Genomic DNA, 18,269 nt, shown 5'->3' with positions numbered 1-18,269 from the left:
TATCAACATTTTTTTTTATCAACTAACAATTTTGTTGTATATATTTTAATTTTTTCATTATTTTCTTATATTTTTATACACATTATGATAACTTGCTGGAATTTGTTAAGTATTATCATACATGCTACTCAACTCTTCCACACCCTGATCATATTCTTCTTGTGACATATATGGAAATGACAATTTTGTAAGATAGTCTTCTTATCGCTTGCTAGTCCAGTCAAATAACGTTTTTGCACTCGTAATCGGATGTTCATGCTGCCTAGCCAAACTAGCTCTTGTCGCCATCCGTTTTAATGTACCACCAATTGCATCACAAGGTCCTTTGCCGTGTGATGTTGCAAAAAAATGCCATTCAGCGTCAATGTCGTATTTCGATTTAAACTGACATAAACTCGCAACATTTTTCCTATTTTTATACTGGGATGCAGCACCATCCGACATGAATTTTATTCTTTTTACCTGCATTTGTTGTTTCAAAAATGTTACCAATTTAGAAATAAATAGTTGCATAGCTATTGTCTCATGACTTAAAACATCAGATATAACTACAAAGCAAATTTGCCAGAGAACCTTTTTCATCTCTATAATAAACAACGAATGGATGGATTGTTGCTTGATCATTGTTCCAGTGATGACTTTGAACTTCATCTTGAAGCACAAATGAATAATTTTCGGAAAAATCGCAAATCACAACAACCTCATTTTCTTGCAAATTAGCTTTTATATTGTTAAGAAATGTGGACTGTTGTGTTTTAATGTAATCATGAGTAAGTAATTTTTCTATTTTTTCGCAAAAATACGATACAAATTCTTCCACCGGTTTTAAAAGAGTTTCTATGTCGCATCAATCAGTAGAAATCCATTGTGCATAAGTGATTTCAATTAAATTGCGTTCCTGAAGCTCATCTAGAAACCAGTTTTCAAACTCGTCCATTGTTGGACATTTTTTACATTCACGAAGGTAACAGTATTTTCATCTATTTGATATGTTACATAGTATTTTTTCCATATATTCTTTGCATTCAATGTTAGAGGAATATTTTTTAAGACTATGAAGCATAAGATTTACATTTTCATGGAATGTACAAACATAAACGTTATGATTTCCTGAACTAATCAGCAATTTGCAATGCTTCGGACGCATTGATGCAAAAGAGCCAAATCCAATTTTGCAATTTGGATTAAGTTCCTTAAATCTATTGCAAGCTTCCCGTTAATGATGTTATTAATAACCTTTCTTGGGTGTGTTGACGCTTCCCATATTTGACTACAGAAACATAGTCTCTTTCTCCAGGTAATGATCGACTGATATCGTCGTCATTATAAAATTCCGAAACATGATTTTTAACATCTTCACTTAAACTTGATCCATATTTGCTATGTAGTGTCGACAATACACCTTTTTCATTTGCCAGTTTTTTGGCTTGAATTGCCATATATCTATTAACGCCAAATTCTTCCATTTTTTGCACGGACCAAGACTTAGGCAAAACTGTTAAAATTCTAACTTGTTCTGATCTTATTGTCTCTGTGTGGTCAAATTTCACTTTGAGCTGATTGATAATCTCATCAAACTCTTTTGCATTTTGTTTAAAGTTCGACTCTTCATGTGAAAGTTAGTTCGTCTTCTTCATGTGAAAAGGAAAATAGATTTCTTTTAATACCTTTAGAAATTTCTTTGAATTTTTGTTCGGGGTAACTAGCCTGTCCAAGTCTTTTCGTCATTATTGGTGAAACATTAATACCGGCGATTCCCTTGTTGAATAGCTCAAGGTTGTACGCTCGGGAATACTCTGGTATATTGCTGTTTTGGGAACTTGCGAAGATGCTGAAACGACTGAAACTATTGATGGTACTTCTTCTAAAGTATTTCCTACTGCTGTACTGATCTGATCCTCAGTATTACACTGATTTGGTTTGGAAGAGTATACAGATAGACGGCATGATCCGCAAATTTTCAAAAATGTATCTAAAAGGATATTGCATCCCATTGACTTAAGTTTCTCAATCATTGACACGGTTAAGAAACGTTTTTCAGATGAACATTTCTTACCGTTTTTCGGAAACCGTCTACAACACAAACAAAAATTTTTGTAGTGCATTGTGGTATACTGTTATTCACTCTATAAGGAAGATTGTTCGACTGATGAACGATGTTTGAATATGAGTAACTTTATATAGACCTCTATACCTTAAAGGTACCTGACTTTATATACCTATACAGAGGTAGCTTAAAGATACCTGACTTTATATACCTATACAGAGGTAGCTTAAAGATACCTGACTTTATATACCTATACAGAGGTAGCTTAGAGATACCTGACTTCAGGTATAATCTAGGCATAACGTAAACAAGTTAATTATAACTGTACCCATAACGTCCGGTTGAATCAACAAGGTGTATTTGTTGTTGGGATTTCAATTATACTGTTCGTGTTTTGATTGTGTAACACGAATAATATATTAAAAGTTTGTATTAAGATAAAAAAGATTTTTTAATATCGCTACGTATTGTGTTAACCCACATGTCTTCAAATGTTTTTCAACGTAACTCCTAAACATATATTTTTATCATAATGATGTATTTGGAAAAGTTGTTGGAAATTATAAGCAAATTCATAAAATTTCATGAACATGACGGTACAACACGACAAACATATTAAAAGGTAATATTTACTATAAAAAAGACAATAAATTAAAAATATTTTTAAAAAAATCTCGAGAATGGCTACATTTAGAAGGAGATTTATAATGAGCTTTTTTGTTTTAAATCACATCAGAAATCATAATTTGTGGCTAAAAATGATTGATAACATACAAAAATTCGAAGTTTCGGAAATTCATGAAAATTCGATGTTCCATAAAGTTCGTTAAAAATACTTTTACCATTTTGGAAATTAATTTAAATTAAATGCAAATTTAAGTTTTTTTTTGTAAATAAAAAAAGAGTACTAATTTTTTTTCTCAGTGTATTTTTTTCATGTTTATTTATTTATTTATTTATTTAATAAATCAACAGGTTGAACATAGAACCTTAATGATACAGTCTACTCTAATTTATTTTAATTTAATTGGGATTGACGTTGCTTAAGACGATTTTTATCGTATATCTGGATGAACTCCGTAACTGTTTAGACATCAATACACTATAACTCTTTCTAAGACACTATTTCGGTACGACTCATAGTTTTTTAGATATAAATTATCAAATATTTCTCCTACTAAACTCGATACGCCCTTTCAAAAGTTACGCTTGAATCAAAATATTCCCAATTGCTGTAGAAAACTCATATTTCCTTCAACCCAAACGGAATACAAACTTTCATTTGAATCAAAAATACATGTTTTTAAAATCTGCATTTTTTGGACGATTTCATTTGGAATTGCACATTTACAATATAAAGAAAGGCGAGATCGTGGAGCAGAAGCCTGGTTATGGCTGTCAACGGTGCTGCGTGATAGTAAAGTGCAGCAGATGCTGAAGAAGAAAACGGAGTGCATGGTGGCCTCATTGTTCCGTGCCTTGGGCTAGGAGGTCAATGGACCTATTATTTCTTGCGAGTCACTATCGATGTAAGTAGTGTGGCGTTCTTCTGGTGGAACACAAACCCTCTTCTACACCCAAAATTGATTTTTAGCTCATGTTTTGTCATCCCGATTTATGACATTAAATGAGACATAACAGAAAATGTCATGACTCACAAATAGTGGTAAGCATTTGTATAATATACATGTTGCAGCAATATAAGATTAATACGAGCGAGCGAAACAAAAGACAAATAAGCTTTCCGCATGCATTGCCACATACACGGCCCAGACCGAGATAGATATTGTTGTCCTTCATGCGTTCCTTTTTTACTCTTAGAAAACAATTTCCAACTTCATTATATAATCAGGCGCAATATTATCACGTATTTGCTGAACAACTGCTGAAACATCATTAGTCATGTGGATAATGTGGTCGTGTAAAATATCTTTGCATTCCAGCCGGCCTTGGTTCGATCCCCATTGACGTCGTATGGACTTTTTTTTTGACACAATCCCAAATGAAATGGGAAAAGAAAACAGAAAGAGATGTCTGCTCGCATACATACAAACCATTTTTAAGCTTTTAAAATAGCTCATTATTCGCGCATTTGACATGGCATCATTTCTGCCAAATATGAAATATTTTCTGCCAACGCTAGCCTAAGCTTTTGAGCATTTCACTCTTTCAGACGGTCCAAGACCGAACTATGAGCTTGGACGTGAGGGAGCAGTTTGTTGTAGAGGATTCCAATTCCAACAATCGTACTTTCCCAAACTTTCTCGACCACTAATCCTAGAATATACAGTCAAACCATCAAGGCCGTGTTTGACATTGTTGTAACATTGTGAAAATTTCAGCTCCTAGGCTATCGGAACAGTACGACGAGTAGTATGACGGTTTCATTCTACGATTTCTATTATTCTACCGACGTTTTCAATAATTGACCACCCAGAGCGTAGTGCACTTTCGCAATCGGAACGGAATCAACGAAAACGAAATTGCACATGATTCGTTGCTACCACAAACTAGAACGCCATACCAGGACCACAAACACTATTCACATAGGTTGCATTGTCGTCTTCATCGAATTGAAACTGTAACATATATTAGGCTGTCAAAAAAGTCCTGCGGTATTTTTTTTGAATTTTCATTTGTTCATAAAATTAGTTACAATCATCTGTTTTAAGTCAAATATGCGCCGTTTTGTTCGATGACTTGTTCCCAACGAGATGCCAACTTCATAATACCCCTGTTATAGAAGCTCGCTTTCTTATTGGCAAAAAAACTCGGATTGCCAATTTTCACAGGCCTCTTTTGTGGCTAACTTCTGACTACCTAGCTCGTTCGCCATGGACAAAAACAGGTGGTAGTCACTTGGTGCAAGGTCCGGACTATACGGCGGATGCAAAAGAACCTCCCATCCGAGCTCCCGGAGCTTCTGGCGCGTCACCAAAGAAGTGTGTGGCCTGGCGTTGTCCTGATGGAAGACAATGCGGCCTCTGTTTATCAAAGATGGTCTCTTCTTCATGAGTGCTACCTTCAAGCGGTCCAGTTGTTGGCAGTACAGGTCCGAATTGAGCGTTTGGCCATAGGGAAGCAGCTCATCATAGATTATTCCTTGACAATCCCACCAAACACACAGCAGAACCTTACTGGCCGTTAATGAGGGCTTGCCACCGTCTGAGCCGCTTCAGCGGGCTTCGACCACGACCGTTTGCGCTTCACGTTGTCGTAAGTGACCCACTTTTCATCGCCAGTCACCATCCGCTTCAGAAACGGGTCAATTTTGTTGCGATTCAGCAGCGATTCACATGCGTCGATATAGTCAAAGATGTTTTTTGCGTCAACCTGTGTGGCACCCATACATCGAGCTTCTTTGTGAATCCAAGCTTCTTCAAATGGTTAATAACGGTTTGATGACTTATCCCCAGCTCTTGGCCGATGCTACGGCTGCTACTATACCGGTCTTTCTCGGCTAATTCAGCGATTTTGTCGCAATTTTCGACAAGAAACGACAGAAACAAAAGAAAATTTAACGGTGAATTGCGTGGATTTGAGTAATTTCTTTGGGGTAGCTTTTTTACGCCTATCTTCCGCACAAAAAATGGTTTTTTCAAACTGTGTAACGAACACGATTATTTAAAGCTACTGGTGAAGTTTTTGCGCGATTTTTTATGCGAACTTTTTTTATGTGGTTTCTATCCCCCGCACAAAAAAAGATTTGCCTAAACTCGATCCATATGACCACTCTCGCTTTCCATATTCGCTCATGTGATGCCATCACTTCACTTTATCACCTCGCTCACTGGGCTCTTGTATCAACCGATACCCAGGCAAAGATCTCTATATCCAGGTTATCGTTCATGTTCCTTGGCAATGGATACCTACCAGTCTGTTTAGCGATTTGAACTCGGTGTTTTTTGTAAATTTTTAGAAATTAGTGTTGGCATAATTGACATGCCGCCTTCTTTCCTTTCCGTATTGGTATTTTTTCGAGTACCAGCCTACCTCCTAGTTGTTATTACAACCATTCCTAACCTTAAAAAATCGACTCTATTGAGATCTGCTTCTGCCAAGAAGAATGAAAGTTTCTGATGGGGGATAGAATGAATATTCATTTCCATATAAATGGTCGGTGTAAAGCCAGACCGGACCATGTGACATTTTTATGATTTCTTTTCTTTCGAAGCTGCTATTAGATCTGAGTTGTTGTTAAAATTGCCTTATCAGGCTGTCGAGGTTACTTGGTTAAAAGCGGACAAAAACATCTCGAACTACTAACCTTAGCAAACGTAATTGTCGGAGTATAAACTCATCCAACTCATACAGTTATTCTTCTAGTTTGAAGATGTCAAACAGTGACAGCGAGGGAGTCGTTTCGAATGAGCCAAAACGAAGAGTGAGTATAATCACAGATCCCGTAATGGAGAGCAAATTAGGACACGACAACTTCGGATTCGACATACACTCGAAACGGAAAATATCACAGGTTTGGACCGTTGTGTAAATGTTTTTCTCACTGTTTTAATCATCTGTAACTATTCATTAGCAATCCCATTATTCAGAAGAAGGGCCAGTGAGGAGGAAAAGTAATTTACATAATGCAAACATGGACAGTACAGCAGTTAATAGTTATGGTACCATATTCCGAATAAAGATAACAATGTTCTAATAACTGTAAACAAATTTCGATTTAGATCAGCGAGTCAACGGAGATGTAAACAGGAGCAAAAAACACTCGTTCTCAGAATCTTTCGCCAAAATCAGTCAGGACCATGAAAGTTCTCAGCAAAACGGATATTTAGAACAATCTTGGATTTACTCGCTCTGCATGCGTTGTAGAGTCGAATACAGTACACCATCATGGGAACCACCAGGATGGCAAAAAGTGTGTCCTTATCCTCTTTGCCCATCATATCGGCAGTTCGCTAGAATTATATCCATAATCTTAATTGGTAAGTCATATATCTCAACTTCATAGAACATAGACACAACAGAAAAGACATATAATTTTTCTGAAACACTCAAATGATTCGCAATGCATTCTAAAACAGAGTGAAGGGTAGCAACTAAAATTTTGGATTTTTTTTGAAACCCCTATGCTTAACAACAAAAGAGATCAAAGAGACGTGGACAATACGTGGACAATGGTCACATAACGCAAAAATTGTTCCAGAACATCCAATCGATCCAATTTGTTCAATGTTAAGTCAGACCGGACCATGTGACATTTTTATGATTCGAGAAAAACGAATATGAATTTCAGTGCTCTGTAATTTTCGAAGCTTTCAACTTTTTCGTTCAGTATTGTTCCCAGAAATGTTAGCTACTCTCTGATAATACTGTGACGTAGGATAATTGCAAAAAACATAAAATTTCATGCCCAAAACGGTCAATTATTTGGTTTCCTATACGCACATGGCCCACTCTCATTGAACCGATGAAGCTCTTTTCAAGACTTGCTTCCAGGTATGCGGTACGATTATCGCTATTTGAAGAAAACCAAGAAAACAAATACTTTTGACGTTTGAGATGTTGGCATCAGAAAAATGGCGGCATGCCTTACAGCTGCATGGTTCACTATGACTGGGCAATTTCGAAATAATTTTCAATCAATTCACAGTTGTGAATCAAAGTGTGCCATTCTGTTATGAAAATTAAGGCCCATTTATACGTTGCTAGTAGCTGACTTGACAATGAGCAGCTACTGACCCGGTGGACTCGCTTGACAATTGGTTGACTCGCCTTGTCCGTTCACACAGTGTGAGCTGCTGGCGAGAAACTAGATACTACGGCACGGGTTTACCAGGGATGCCAGGCGACTTTTCAAATGTCCATCAAACAGTCAGAAACAGCAATCAGGTCCGAATTTGTCAAATGATTGGTCCAAAATCGACTTCTTTATTGGCAGTTTTCATCTTAGGTTTTCAGTTGAATGTATCATCACACAATTTTATAGCAAAACAAACGCTGATCGTGTTTAAAAATACATACTTTGTGCTGAATTTCTTTGAACTGAAGGTACTATCCGAAAAAGCAGAAAGAGAAAAGGATTCGGGCCAGGAATTAGATGCAAAGAAAAGGAGCAACAAATACAATATTGAAGGAACTCTACGATGAGGATCCCCGAGATTACAGAGCAGTGTTGGTAATAACACCTGAACAAGTGAAAAAACTGTTGGATTTAATTGCTCCACGAATACAACGCCAAGATACAGTCATGAGGGATGCTGTACCTGCAAGAGTTAAATTAGAAATGACATTGATGTGCCTTTGTTTTGGAATATCGTTGGGATTGTTGTCGATATTTTTTAGAATCTCGAAAACATCCATAGCTCAGATAATTCCGAAAGGATGTGATGTTATAAATGGTAGTCTAAAAGATTTTTTTTTTAATTTTATTTATTTTGTGAAATGAAAATGATAGTCGATTTGCAGGTGCAATAGATACGCTTCAAAAATTTTAATAATGAATGAAAATGTACTTTTTTAAATCGAATATGTATTCTGTTTCTTAGAACAATACTTTTTTTTGTAAGTTGTGATCTGATAATGATTCTATATTAGAGATTCTCAAGAAAACTATCTCAAAAAGAAAGCGTGCCCCGCCAGCGTGCAAAACGAAATAACAATTATTTCGTTTAGAAACTATGAGGGTTTTATTTGTTTTTCCAATAATTTTCAAGTCTATAAATATCTTCACATATTTTCAAATATCTTAAAAATAGAGACATTTCATTACATTTGGCATCACTGATTCGAACGCTAAATTCTGTTTTTGACGTTGTGAAGCATGCAAGTGCGAGTAAATTCAAAAAACTTTGAAGTAGCTCGCACGCCGGATCACACATGACAATAACTGGCATGATGTGTTCACACGGTGTGAGTAGCTGCACTGCAGTAACTGACTAGACCGACTCGTATGCTTACTCGCACCGTCTGAACCCGGCTTTAGAGCGAGAAAAGGTGCGAGGTTGGAACTGCATAAAGGCGTATCCACATTCTGGCGAATGATGCCGATCGGCATGTACCGGGCGGCATGTTCGGTTCGTCACGTTATGTTGCAGCACAGCTTAGTATTAAAAATGCTGGATGAAGATGACGTGCGTTAGCAGCTTCGGCTGCATTTGTAATTGCTGCTTTTCATCGTCGACGGCGCCGCTCTTGACGACTGTGGGTCGTTACTCTATAGATTACATATCTGATATGAAAAGATTTATTTTCATTCATAATTTCTGTTTTAAAATGTGAGTTCATTCCATCTGACACTCTGTAATCATTTTCGCTCCACAAATTGAACACACAAAGCCGTCAACGCGAATGTACTTCGTACTGAAATACAGTTCGACTTTCTTCGATCCGGACCGACTTGTTTTGGTTTGTGTTCGGTATGGATCGAGTCGGTTTTCGACACATCGGCAAGCTCGGGCGGCACGTCCACGCTTCATCGGCTTTACCGGACGGTTAAGGCCGAACGATGCTGATTGTCGTAAAGTGGACGCGTCTTAAGCATCTGGTTGCGTTCAGCATAATATCCTCTGCCATCTACTATAGGCTTGAATATGATTGCACTACTTACGTGCTGAAGCATATACTTCCCATTTCCAATCAGCTTGGGCAACATTCCTCAATAGAATTATCAAATTCGAATTCATCGTCATCGCTAGAGTCTGAACCGCATTCTGGAATAATATATTTTGCGATCATTCCCACTGAAGACCAGCATTTTTCACTGATCCTTTCAGTCATAGTGGACAAAGTTAATTTTTTTATATACTTAAAATATGTACCTTATACGCTAACGGGTTCAAGCACATTTCAACAAGGCACCTGTTAGCTCCAAGAAAAAGTTTTGTTAGTTTGAATTCGGCGCTTGGAAATTGGTTAAATTCAATATAAATATGATTCACACATGGTCCATTCTGTCTACACATGATATAAAGCCATATCGTAAATGGTACGTGATTCACTCTGACTGCATGCTATGAGGGGCTTTCGTTGATCAATCATAACAATTTCCGTCCGTTATTCTTGCTGTATGCATGATTTTCTGATTCTGATAAATGTGGGGTTTGGCCTATGAAATGCTTAATCTAATGGAATCAAAAACTCGATTTTTTAAATTTTGTGACTTGGTCCTCTGACTTAACACCGACCATTTGTACCCAAAAACCCCAACCCGACAAATCTGCCTCAGTGTCGCACAATCGGGATTTTGAGCTCCTAAGTGTACAAAATTAACTGGAGAGTCACGAATTACAAACAGTTGATTGGTAGAACCACAAGAATATTAGTAGATCAGATAACGTGCGTATTTGTTTCTCTGGCAATTGTAGATCGTACATTAACCCTTTGCGGTCGGAATTAAATTTCGTTGAGAGAGATCCTCTTGTTTTTCCACGCTAATAATACTTGATTTATACCGAGTACCTTTACCTATTGTTAATAGAAACTCCGTATACATTCATGAAACAGTTTACTAGACATCGAATTTCGTTTAGAAAAAATGTAAACTATTTTATCGTTGAATGAAGTATTTAGTATAGTGGCTGCGAGCAGACAAAGAGGGTAGAGAGTTAATACGCGGGACTAGACCGGTAAGCTGTTCATGTTTCATTTGTTAACAATGATGATACATCCCATGAAAAGATTGTACCTTAATAACTACATCGTCGAATTTGTACATGACACACTTCGTACGGGGTCGGAGTTTGTTGGACCTTAGAAATTTGTGGAACCCATAGTACGCGAGACACCGTTGTCAATGAACCAAGGTAGACAAAGTCCTCGACCACCTCGAGCTCGTAACCATCGATTTCAACACTACTACCCAGAAGGATTCCATTAAGATCATGTATTCAATCTTATACCAGGGACAGACATACCGTTGTACTAGCGCTGTACGTATACAGCGTTGTACGAGTACAATCGTAGCATGGCAGACATACTTCGGTTGTTCATTGTACCGCATGTCAAACTGACAACCAGGAATTTGACCAATTTTCACCAATTATTTCAATCAGCCCAATCAGCTCTGCTTCTTATTACAGTCGGGTATAAAAGTCCGTGGTCGTGAAGACCACCGCTGCGAGACCATCCCTACCCTCTACTTTGTGGTTCTTTAGTTGAATAATGGCTTTCTTAAGTTCAACCATCGTAGGAGATGGTACATCGTCGTTGTTCACTTCACTGGTTTGGTCAGTTTCAACGCCGTCTTGGTCTCCTGTCTACGGGTTCAGGTGTAGTGCTGCTTCCACCTTTCGGTCACCTCGCGTTAGTCGTCAGTTCAGATGCCCCCTTCTTTGTTCTTGCACATTTCAGCAAATGACACAAATTCTTTGTGTGAAGCGTTTAGTTTCTTGAAAAGCGTTTGTGGCACTTTTTCTCTGGTAAGAGATGTATTTGGGGCCTTCGTTTCGGTCGGTATCGTTCCCCGTTTTGTAGAGTCACTCCTTGCAGCATGGCAGCGCGTGTTGCATCCTTCTCGCCCAGAAACGACCTTGCCGGAGGACCTTCGTGCAGAGCTCTGTTTAGAGTCCCACGATGGCACGAGTACAATGATCAGCCGCCCCTGACATGGGGAATGGGGAGGTATGTAAAGGGTGTGTCACATCAAATTGCATCACGGAAAAAACGCTGTAGAAATTTAATTTTTAGGAATTATATCTTCAGCTTTCGCTTATAATCAGATGAGAGTGTATAGATCACGTTGGTCATGCTTCACTGTCAATTTTTCGTAAATTTGGAAAAATGTCGTCGAACGAAAAAGAGCGTCGTGAATTAATCCTGTGCACTCATTTCGAGAATCCGGAGTTGTCACATCGGGACATCGGTAAGATGCTGGGAATCGTCCAATCCACGGTCAGCAGAGTACTAAAACGATACTTCGAGAACCTAACCATCGACCGGAAGGTGAAGAACGGCAAAAATGGATGCTCCGTCAGTGAAAAAGATCACAAGCGCGTAGTTAAGCAGTTTAGACGTGATCCGAGAAGTTCGGTCCGGGATGTCGCCAATAAGCTGAATTTGTTAAGTTCATTCGTCCAGCGGACCAAGCAGCGGGAGGGCCTGCGTACATAAAAGGTTCAGAAGGCTCCTAACCGCGACGAAAGACAAAACATGGTGGGGAAGACGCGAGCCCGGAAGCTGTACACCGAAATGCTGACGAAGCCGCATTGCCTGGTAATGGACGACGAAACCTACGTCAAAGCGGGCTTTCGTCAGCTGCCGGGTCTGTTGTTCTTCTCCGCAGAGGACAAATTCAGCGTTCCGGAGGAGATTCGCAAGCAGAAACTATCCAAGTTTTCCAAAAAGTACATGGTGTGGCAAGCGATCTGCTCTTGCGGAAAGCGCAGCGCCCCCTTCGTGATGACCGGCACGGTAAACGGGCAGGTTTACCTTAAGGAGTGCCTACAGAAGCGCTTACTACCCCTATTGAAGCAGCACGAGGGCCCGACTATCTTCTGGCCGGATCTCACTTCGTGCCACTATTCAAAGGACGTGTTGGAGTGGTACGAAGCCAACGGGGTCACCTTCGTGCCAAAGGAAATGAACCCGCCCAACGCGCCGGAGCTTCGCCCAATAGAGAAATATTGGGCGATTATGAAGCAGGCCCTCCGGAAGAACCCAAAAGTTGTCAAATCGGAGGCGGACTTCAAGAGAAAATGGATTTCTGTTCAAAAAAAAGTACAACCTGACGTTGTACAGAACCTTATGGACGGGATAAAGAGGAAGGTGCGAGCATACGGGCTTGGGCTCAAAGTATGAATAAAAAGAAAATGCCAAAAGTTGTTTAATAGTTTTTATTTTACTGTCTAAAATTTTCAAAAGGATCGGTCTACTGGGCGAATTTCTACAGCGTTTTTTCCGTGATGCAATTTGATGTGACACACCCTTTAGGAATAGTGATCCAGTCCAGTAACTCCTAAGGGATCACGATCGGGGTCTCCTTTATGCCTGTAGGTACAAAAGTACCGATGGTACCCTTTGTCCAGTCGTTTACCAGCCTTCGTATAACTTTATTGGACAATAAATTCGGTTGAAAGCAAATATGTGCGGAAGGTATTTCAATAACACAACCTAATAAATAACAAATCCTTTCGAATCCTTTCGTTAGCGTATAATCTTTTCGTCCGTTTTTGCAGAAGTTCACTGATTTCTGCTAGTTTCACTCTTGCATTTCCGCTCAGCGATGTCGACTGATGTCTATCCTATTCTAAGCGCAACTTTTCCAATGACACAAACGTTCCTAGAGGAGCAATGTCTACCCTTTGCATACATGAATTACATAATATTTCACTTGGAGTTCGGGTACAATTTTTGAAGCAATTATTTATTCGTAGGTGTGCTAATATGGATAACAGCATATGTCATCATAGGAGATTCAGCAGCCCCGGGTGGTCAATTATTCCAGCTGGTGGTGTTAACAGTTGCGGCTAACTTTGGAGGATTTTTGATATCATTAACAACCCTGCCGCGATTGATTGGTATGCTACTGGTCGGACTGCTATTTCAGGTATGTTAAAATCCTATATTGATCCTATAAGCTTGTGTTTTTATCAAATTTAAAATCTGAACACGTAGTTATTCTAATATGAGCACCGGTAAGTTTCTCTTTTTAAAAAATAATGCTTTATTCTGCAGAAATAGTTACATATTTAATACTCAAAGTATTGCAAAGTATTCGCTAGTCACAACATTTTCTTATCTTTCTGGCAATTCACGGATCCCTTTGCGGAAAAAATCGGACGGTTTGTCGGCTAACAACGAATCGATCAAATTTTTGACTACATCAAAATTAGAGAAGTGCTAGTCAACCAGGCCATGTAGCATCGATCGAAAAAGGTAGTAATCGGACGAAGCAATGTCTGGAGAATACGGCGGGTGGGATATGACCTCCCATTTCAGCGTTTCCGAGTATGTTTTGACCGGTTTCGCGACATGCGGCCGAACATTGCCGTGCTGAAAAATAACTTTATCGTGTCTTTGTATTGTGGCCGTTTTTCCTTCAGTGCACGGCTCAAATGCATCAATGCGTCGGTAGATGTCCCCCGTAATGGTTTCATTCGGGTTTAGCAGCTCATAGTACACCACACCCAGCTGGTCCCACGTAACCTTCTGGCCGTGAATGTTCCGCGCGATCGTCGATGTTAATACATGGCCGGGGTATCCATACGTTGCTGGACGTTTAGGATTGTCTTAATGGACCCACTTTTCATCGCCGGTAACGATTCGATGCAAAAAAACCCTTTCTTTTATGCCGTTATAGTAGTTGTAGTTAGTCTGGAAATTTGATTTACTGGAACAATAACAAGTTACGCCATCTGTTAAAACCGAAGAAACTTACCGGTACACCTAATAGAACAACACAATGATGGTCAATTGAGGGCCCCGAGTTTTGAGCTCACGTTCGACCGCTTAGTAAGCGAACGTGCAACCAATGTGGCTACGAAGACCCCCGACATGGATAGTCTATACGAGATACATTTTTTCTTAAAAAAATTACCTGAAATGTTTTCATTTCCTATTTTTTACAGAATGTTGGTTGGGTTAACCTTGATGGAGAATTCACGAAAGTGACTGCTGAGCTGCGAAAATTCGCCCTAGTGATTATTTTAACCCGTGCTGGACTTGAAATGGACCCTAAAGCTTTCAAAAAAGTATACATCACAATCCTGAAGCTAGGACTCATTCCCTGGTTGGTTGAATTTGTATTGATCGGGGTGTTGACACACTTTTTCCTAGACCTTCCATGGATCTGGAGTATGATGTTAGGATCCATCATATCTTCCGTTTCTCCAGCCGTGGTTGTGCCATGCTTATTCAGACTGAGAACCAAAGGTTACGGTGTCGCCAAAGGAATACCGACACTGATCATCGCCGTAGCTGGTATTGACGATGCAGCATCGGTTGCTGTATTCGGCATAATAACGAGTATTATGTTCACGTCACAAGGATTGTCCTTCCAAATAGCTCAAGCCCCAGTGTGTATTATCGGTGGTCTTGGTTTCGGGATTCTGTGGGGAGCCTTATGCAAGTATATCCCCGAAAAAGGTGATGCTTATGTGGTTCCTATCCGTACACTGATGCTGCTTGGAGGAGGCCTGCTGGCTGTATTCGGTAGCGAAAAAATTCATTTCGAAGGAGCAGGACCCCTTGGTGTAGTTTTCGCTGCATTTACTGCGTCTGCGTTTTGGTGCGGCGATGGATGGGAACTAGAAGATAACCCAGTCGCAACTGCATTCGAGATTTTCTGGATGATATTTGAACCAATTCTTTTTGGAATTACTGGCGCGTCTATTAAGGTATATCCCCGAAATATTCATTCAATGAGAGTAATTGAAAAAAATCTTTCAGATACGAGAACTAGATCCTCACATTGTATCAATTGGAGCCGGTTGTATATATGTATGTATTATAATTCGAATCGCGGTGACAGTCGGTATAGCTTTCGGCGATAAACTAAACATGAAGGAAAAGGTATGATATTATTTTTCAATCTCTATCAAGCATCATAACGATTGTAGTTTACATTATTTAGTCAAACTTACCTTTGGCCACGATAAATAAGTTTGAATCAACAACTTCCAATTCCAGATATTTGTTGCGATTTCGTGGATGTCTAAAGCAACTGTGCAAGCAGCGCTTGGGCCAGTTGCCCTCAAAGCTGTTACATCGCAACATCGATCAGAAGAGGAGCTTCATATGGCAGAACTTGTGAAGAACTTTTGTATTCTAAGCATTATACTATCAGCACCTCTCGGAGCCATACTCATATCAGTAAGCGGGACCAAGTTACTGAAAAAGACAAAACCAATGCTGGAGCCACCAGATGGTATTGCATTACACTTACACATTAGTGTATCATTGATGGCAATCATTATTTTTCTCACCAGGCTGGCGAAGAAGTCATCGCCCTTCATTGCACGATATCAGTATTATTGACGAGGAAGAAGAACGTGAAGATATTGAGGGAATTGCAGACGAGGATACTGCTGCTAACACGTTGTCTAACGCACAAACAGCTTCTGTATTTACAGTTACGAAGTAAATCACGATATATTGTTTATTTATTACTATGTGGCCATAAATTATACATTACTTATGATAGTATCTTATTCCATTTAAGGTTTTAGTAATCTCCGGAATTTGAAAAAAAAAACTGATGCACAAGCACTAATTAAAATAAAACCAATGCACACAAATTCACCAAGCAGTCATAGTACAAATTCATCAACACAGCCGCGCTAGGTACACAACATAATTCGCATTGTAAAAAGTAGTACACTAATAAATTTTACACTTTTAAGCTTCACTTTCATTCTATCAGCAATAGAAAGAAAGAAAATTGAACCGTTACTTATACGTTCCTTTTTCAAAAAAATCCGTATACCTGAAAATACAGGGTTTTCCATTTCGGCCTTCCGAAAGTATACAGCCCTGCGCTGACAACCGTTTGACATAGCTGTCAGCCAAAGCGTCATATCGTTAGTTGAATGTCTGCCATTTTACAATATGGATCGTTTTAGTATCACACAACGTGTAATTTTGTTAAATTGTTATTGTTATTAGGCATTCGCTAACAAGGTGTACACGTGTTCTGTTAAACTTTTTCTATTTGTTTGAGAATTAGTTCGTCCTTCCAAACCAGAAATGAATGCATTAGCCCTGCTGAAGGCGTAACATGAAATTCTTGTACTTGAACCGATTCATTCATTATGGATTTACAAAAAATACATGGTTGTACAGTTATGCCTAGGATATCAACATGGGACAATTGAGCGTGATGTTGTTTTTTGAAAGCTGAGAACGAACAATAAGTTTTTGTGGTTTCCTGAAGGTTAGGCATAGAAACATCGTTTTATGAAGAAAAGTGAAATGTGTCAAAAAGTAACATGGGACAACTATGCGTAGAATGGCAGAACAGTTTATCGGTGGTTTAGTGAATTTATAATGGACCTTACAAGCACCGCATTCGTACATCCGTGGCCGAGTGGTTAGCGTCTCACATTACCATGCCGGGTGTTCGGGTTCGATTTCCGTTCTGGTCGGAGGATTTTTCCTCAGAGAAATTTCCTTCGACTTGTACTGTGGTCACGCGTATTCTAGAGCTTGCCTCTCGGAATACATTCAAGGCGTTAATGCATACGTTGAGACGGCAAAAGTTCCTCAGGGAACGTTAACGCCATTCAAAAAGAAGGAGACAAACACCGCAGATGCTCGCTCTAAAAGGCCAATCTACGAATCCAGAAATCATGAAACAAGTGCGTTGACTCGTTTTGAGTTACGCAAGGCCGTAGGCATTTTTAAAGAACGAATGGAATACATTTTGCACGACATTTTTGACATGAAAAAGCTTTGCTGACCGTCGACCAAAACAGCGGCGCGTTCATGATTCAGCAGCCGGTTTGGCGTTGTTGAAGCGTAATCGAGTGGACTTCTAACGACGTTTTGTAACAATGGAATGAAACGTGGATCCATTACCACACTCCTGAGTCCAATAGGCAGTCAGCCGAAGAAGCACGTTTCTTGAGGCGCGCATGGCATAATCTTCATCGATTATCAGCAGATGCGAAAAACAATTACCGGAGAGTATTATGCAGCGTAATTGGACAAACTGAACGACGAAATAAAGAAAAACGACCCCATATGGCGAAAAAAAAGTTCTGCACCATCACGACAACGCACCGCCGTCCTTAAAAGCGACGGCCAAATTGGACCAATTACAATTACAATTGGTCCACCATATTCTCCAGACTTGCGACTACTATACGAGGGCAGTCCGATAAGTACTTAACTTACAAAAAAAAACAAATATTTTGGAAAAGTAGCGATTTATTTCTCAACATAGTCTTCTTTTAGCTCGATACACTTGACCCAGCGATGCTCCAACTTCTTTAATCCATCTGAGAAATACGTTTTCTCGAGGTCTGCAAAGTAGGCCTCCGTGGCGACTATGATCTCCTCATTCGACTCAAATTTCTGCCCAGCGAGTGATTTTTTCAAGTTTGAAAACAAGAAAAAAGACGCACGAAGCCAAATTTGGAGAATTTCCATTTTTTCCATTTTTCTAAAATCCGCCCGCTTCCGCACAAGGTCAAAGCAAAACTAAGAGTCCGATTCAGCTGAAATTTTCCTGATTTTTCTGAAATGATCCTGATTTTTCCTGATTCTTGTACTCATTACATTATTCGTGATAAATATACTTGTATATATCTTATATTAAGCTAAATTCTCT

General features: G+C 39.3%; 1 protein-coding gene across 5 annotated transcripts in view; it reads left to right on the top strand.

Annotated features, from left to right (window-relative positions):
• The window catches only part of LOC129776957 (sodium/hydrogen exchanger 9B2), a 74,484-nt gene extending 58,144 nt beyond the window's left edge, over window positions 1–16,340 (top strand). For 2 of the 5 annotated variants that reach the window (XM_055782937.1, XM_055782935.1), the window contains exons 2-10: window positions 6,374–6,521; window positions 6,582–6,669; window positions 6,730–6,987; window positions 13,375–13,547; window positions 14,569–15,336; window positions 15,389–15,511; window positions 15,629–15,866; window positions 15,928–16,078; window positions 16,161–16,340. In XM_055782937.1, coding sequence (XP_055638912.1) covers window positions 6,381–6,521; window positions 6,582–6,669; window positions 6,730–6,987; window positions 13,375–13,547; window positions 14,569–15,336; window positions 15,389–15,511; window positions 15,629–15,866; window positions 15,928–16,078; window positions 16,161–16,167 — 1,947 coding nt within the window. In that variant the 5' untranslated portion in view covers window positions 6,374–6,380 and the 3' untranslated portion in view covers window positions 16,168–16,340. Of the gene's footprint in view, window positions 1–6,361; window positions 6,522–6,581; window positions 6,670–6,729; window positions 6,988–13,374; window positions 13,548–14,568; window positions 15,337–15,388; window positions 15,512–15,628; window positions 15,867–15,927 lie in introns of all 5 variants that reach the window. The other 3 variants (XM_055782936.1, XM_055782931.1, XM_055782934.1) reach the window with 2 other exon arrangements.
• The last annotated feature ends 1,929 nt before the right edge of the window (window positions 16,341–18,269 follow it).

Source organism: Toxorhynchites rutilus, chromosome 3 (assembly GCF_029784135.1).
Source record: "Toxorhynchites rutilus septentrionalis strain SRP chromosome 3, ASM2978413v1, whole genome shotgun sequence".
NCBI classification, from domain to species: Eukaryota; Metazoa; Arthropoda; class Insecta; order Diptera; family Culicidae; genus Toxorhynchites; species Toxorhynchites rutilus.
The sequence above is the reverse complement of the archived record's forward strand: the minus strand, read 5'-3'. Positions and strand labels throughout refer to the sequence as shown.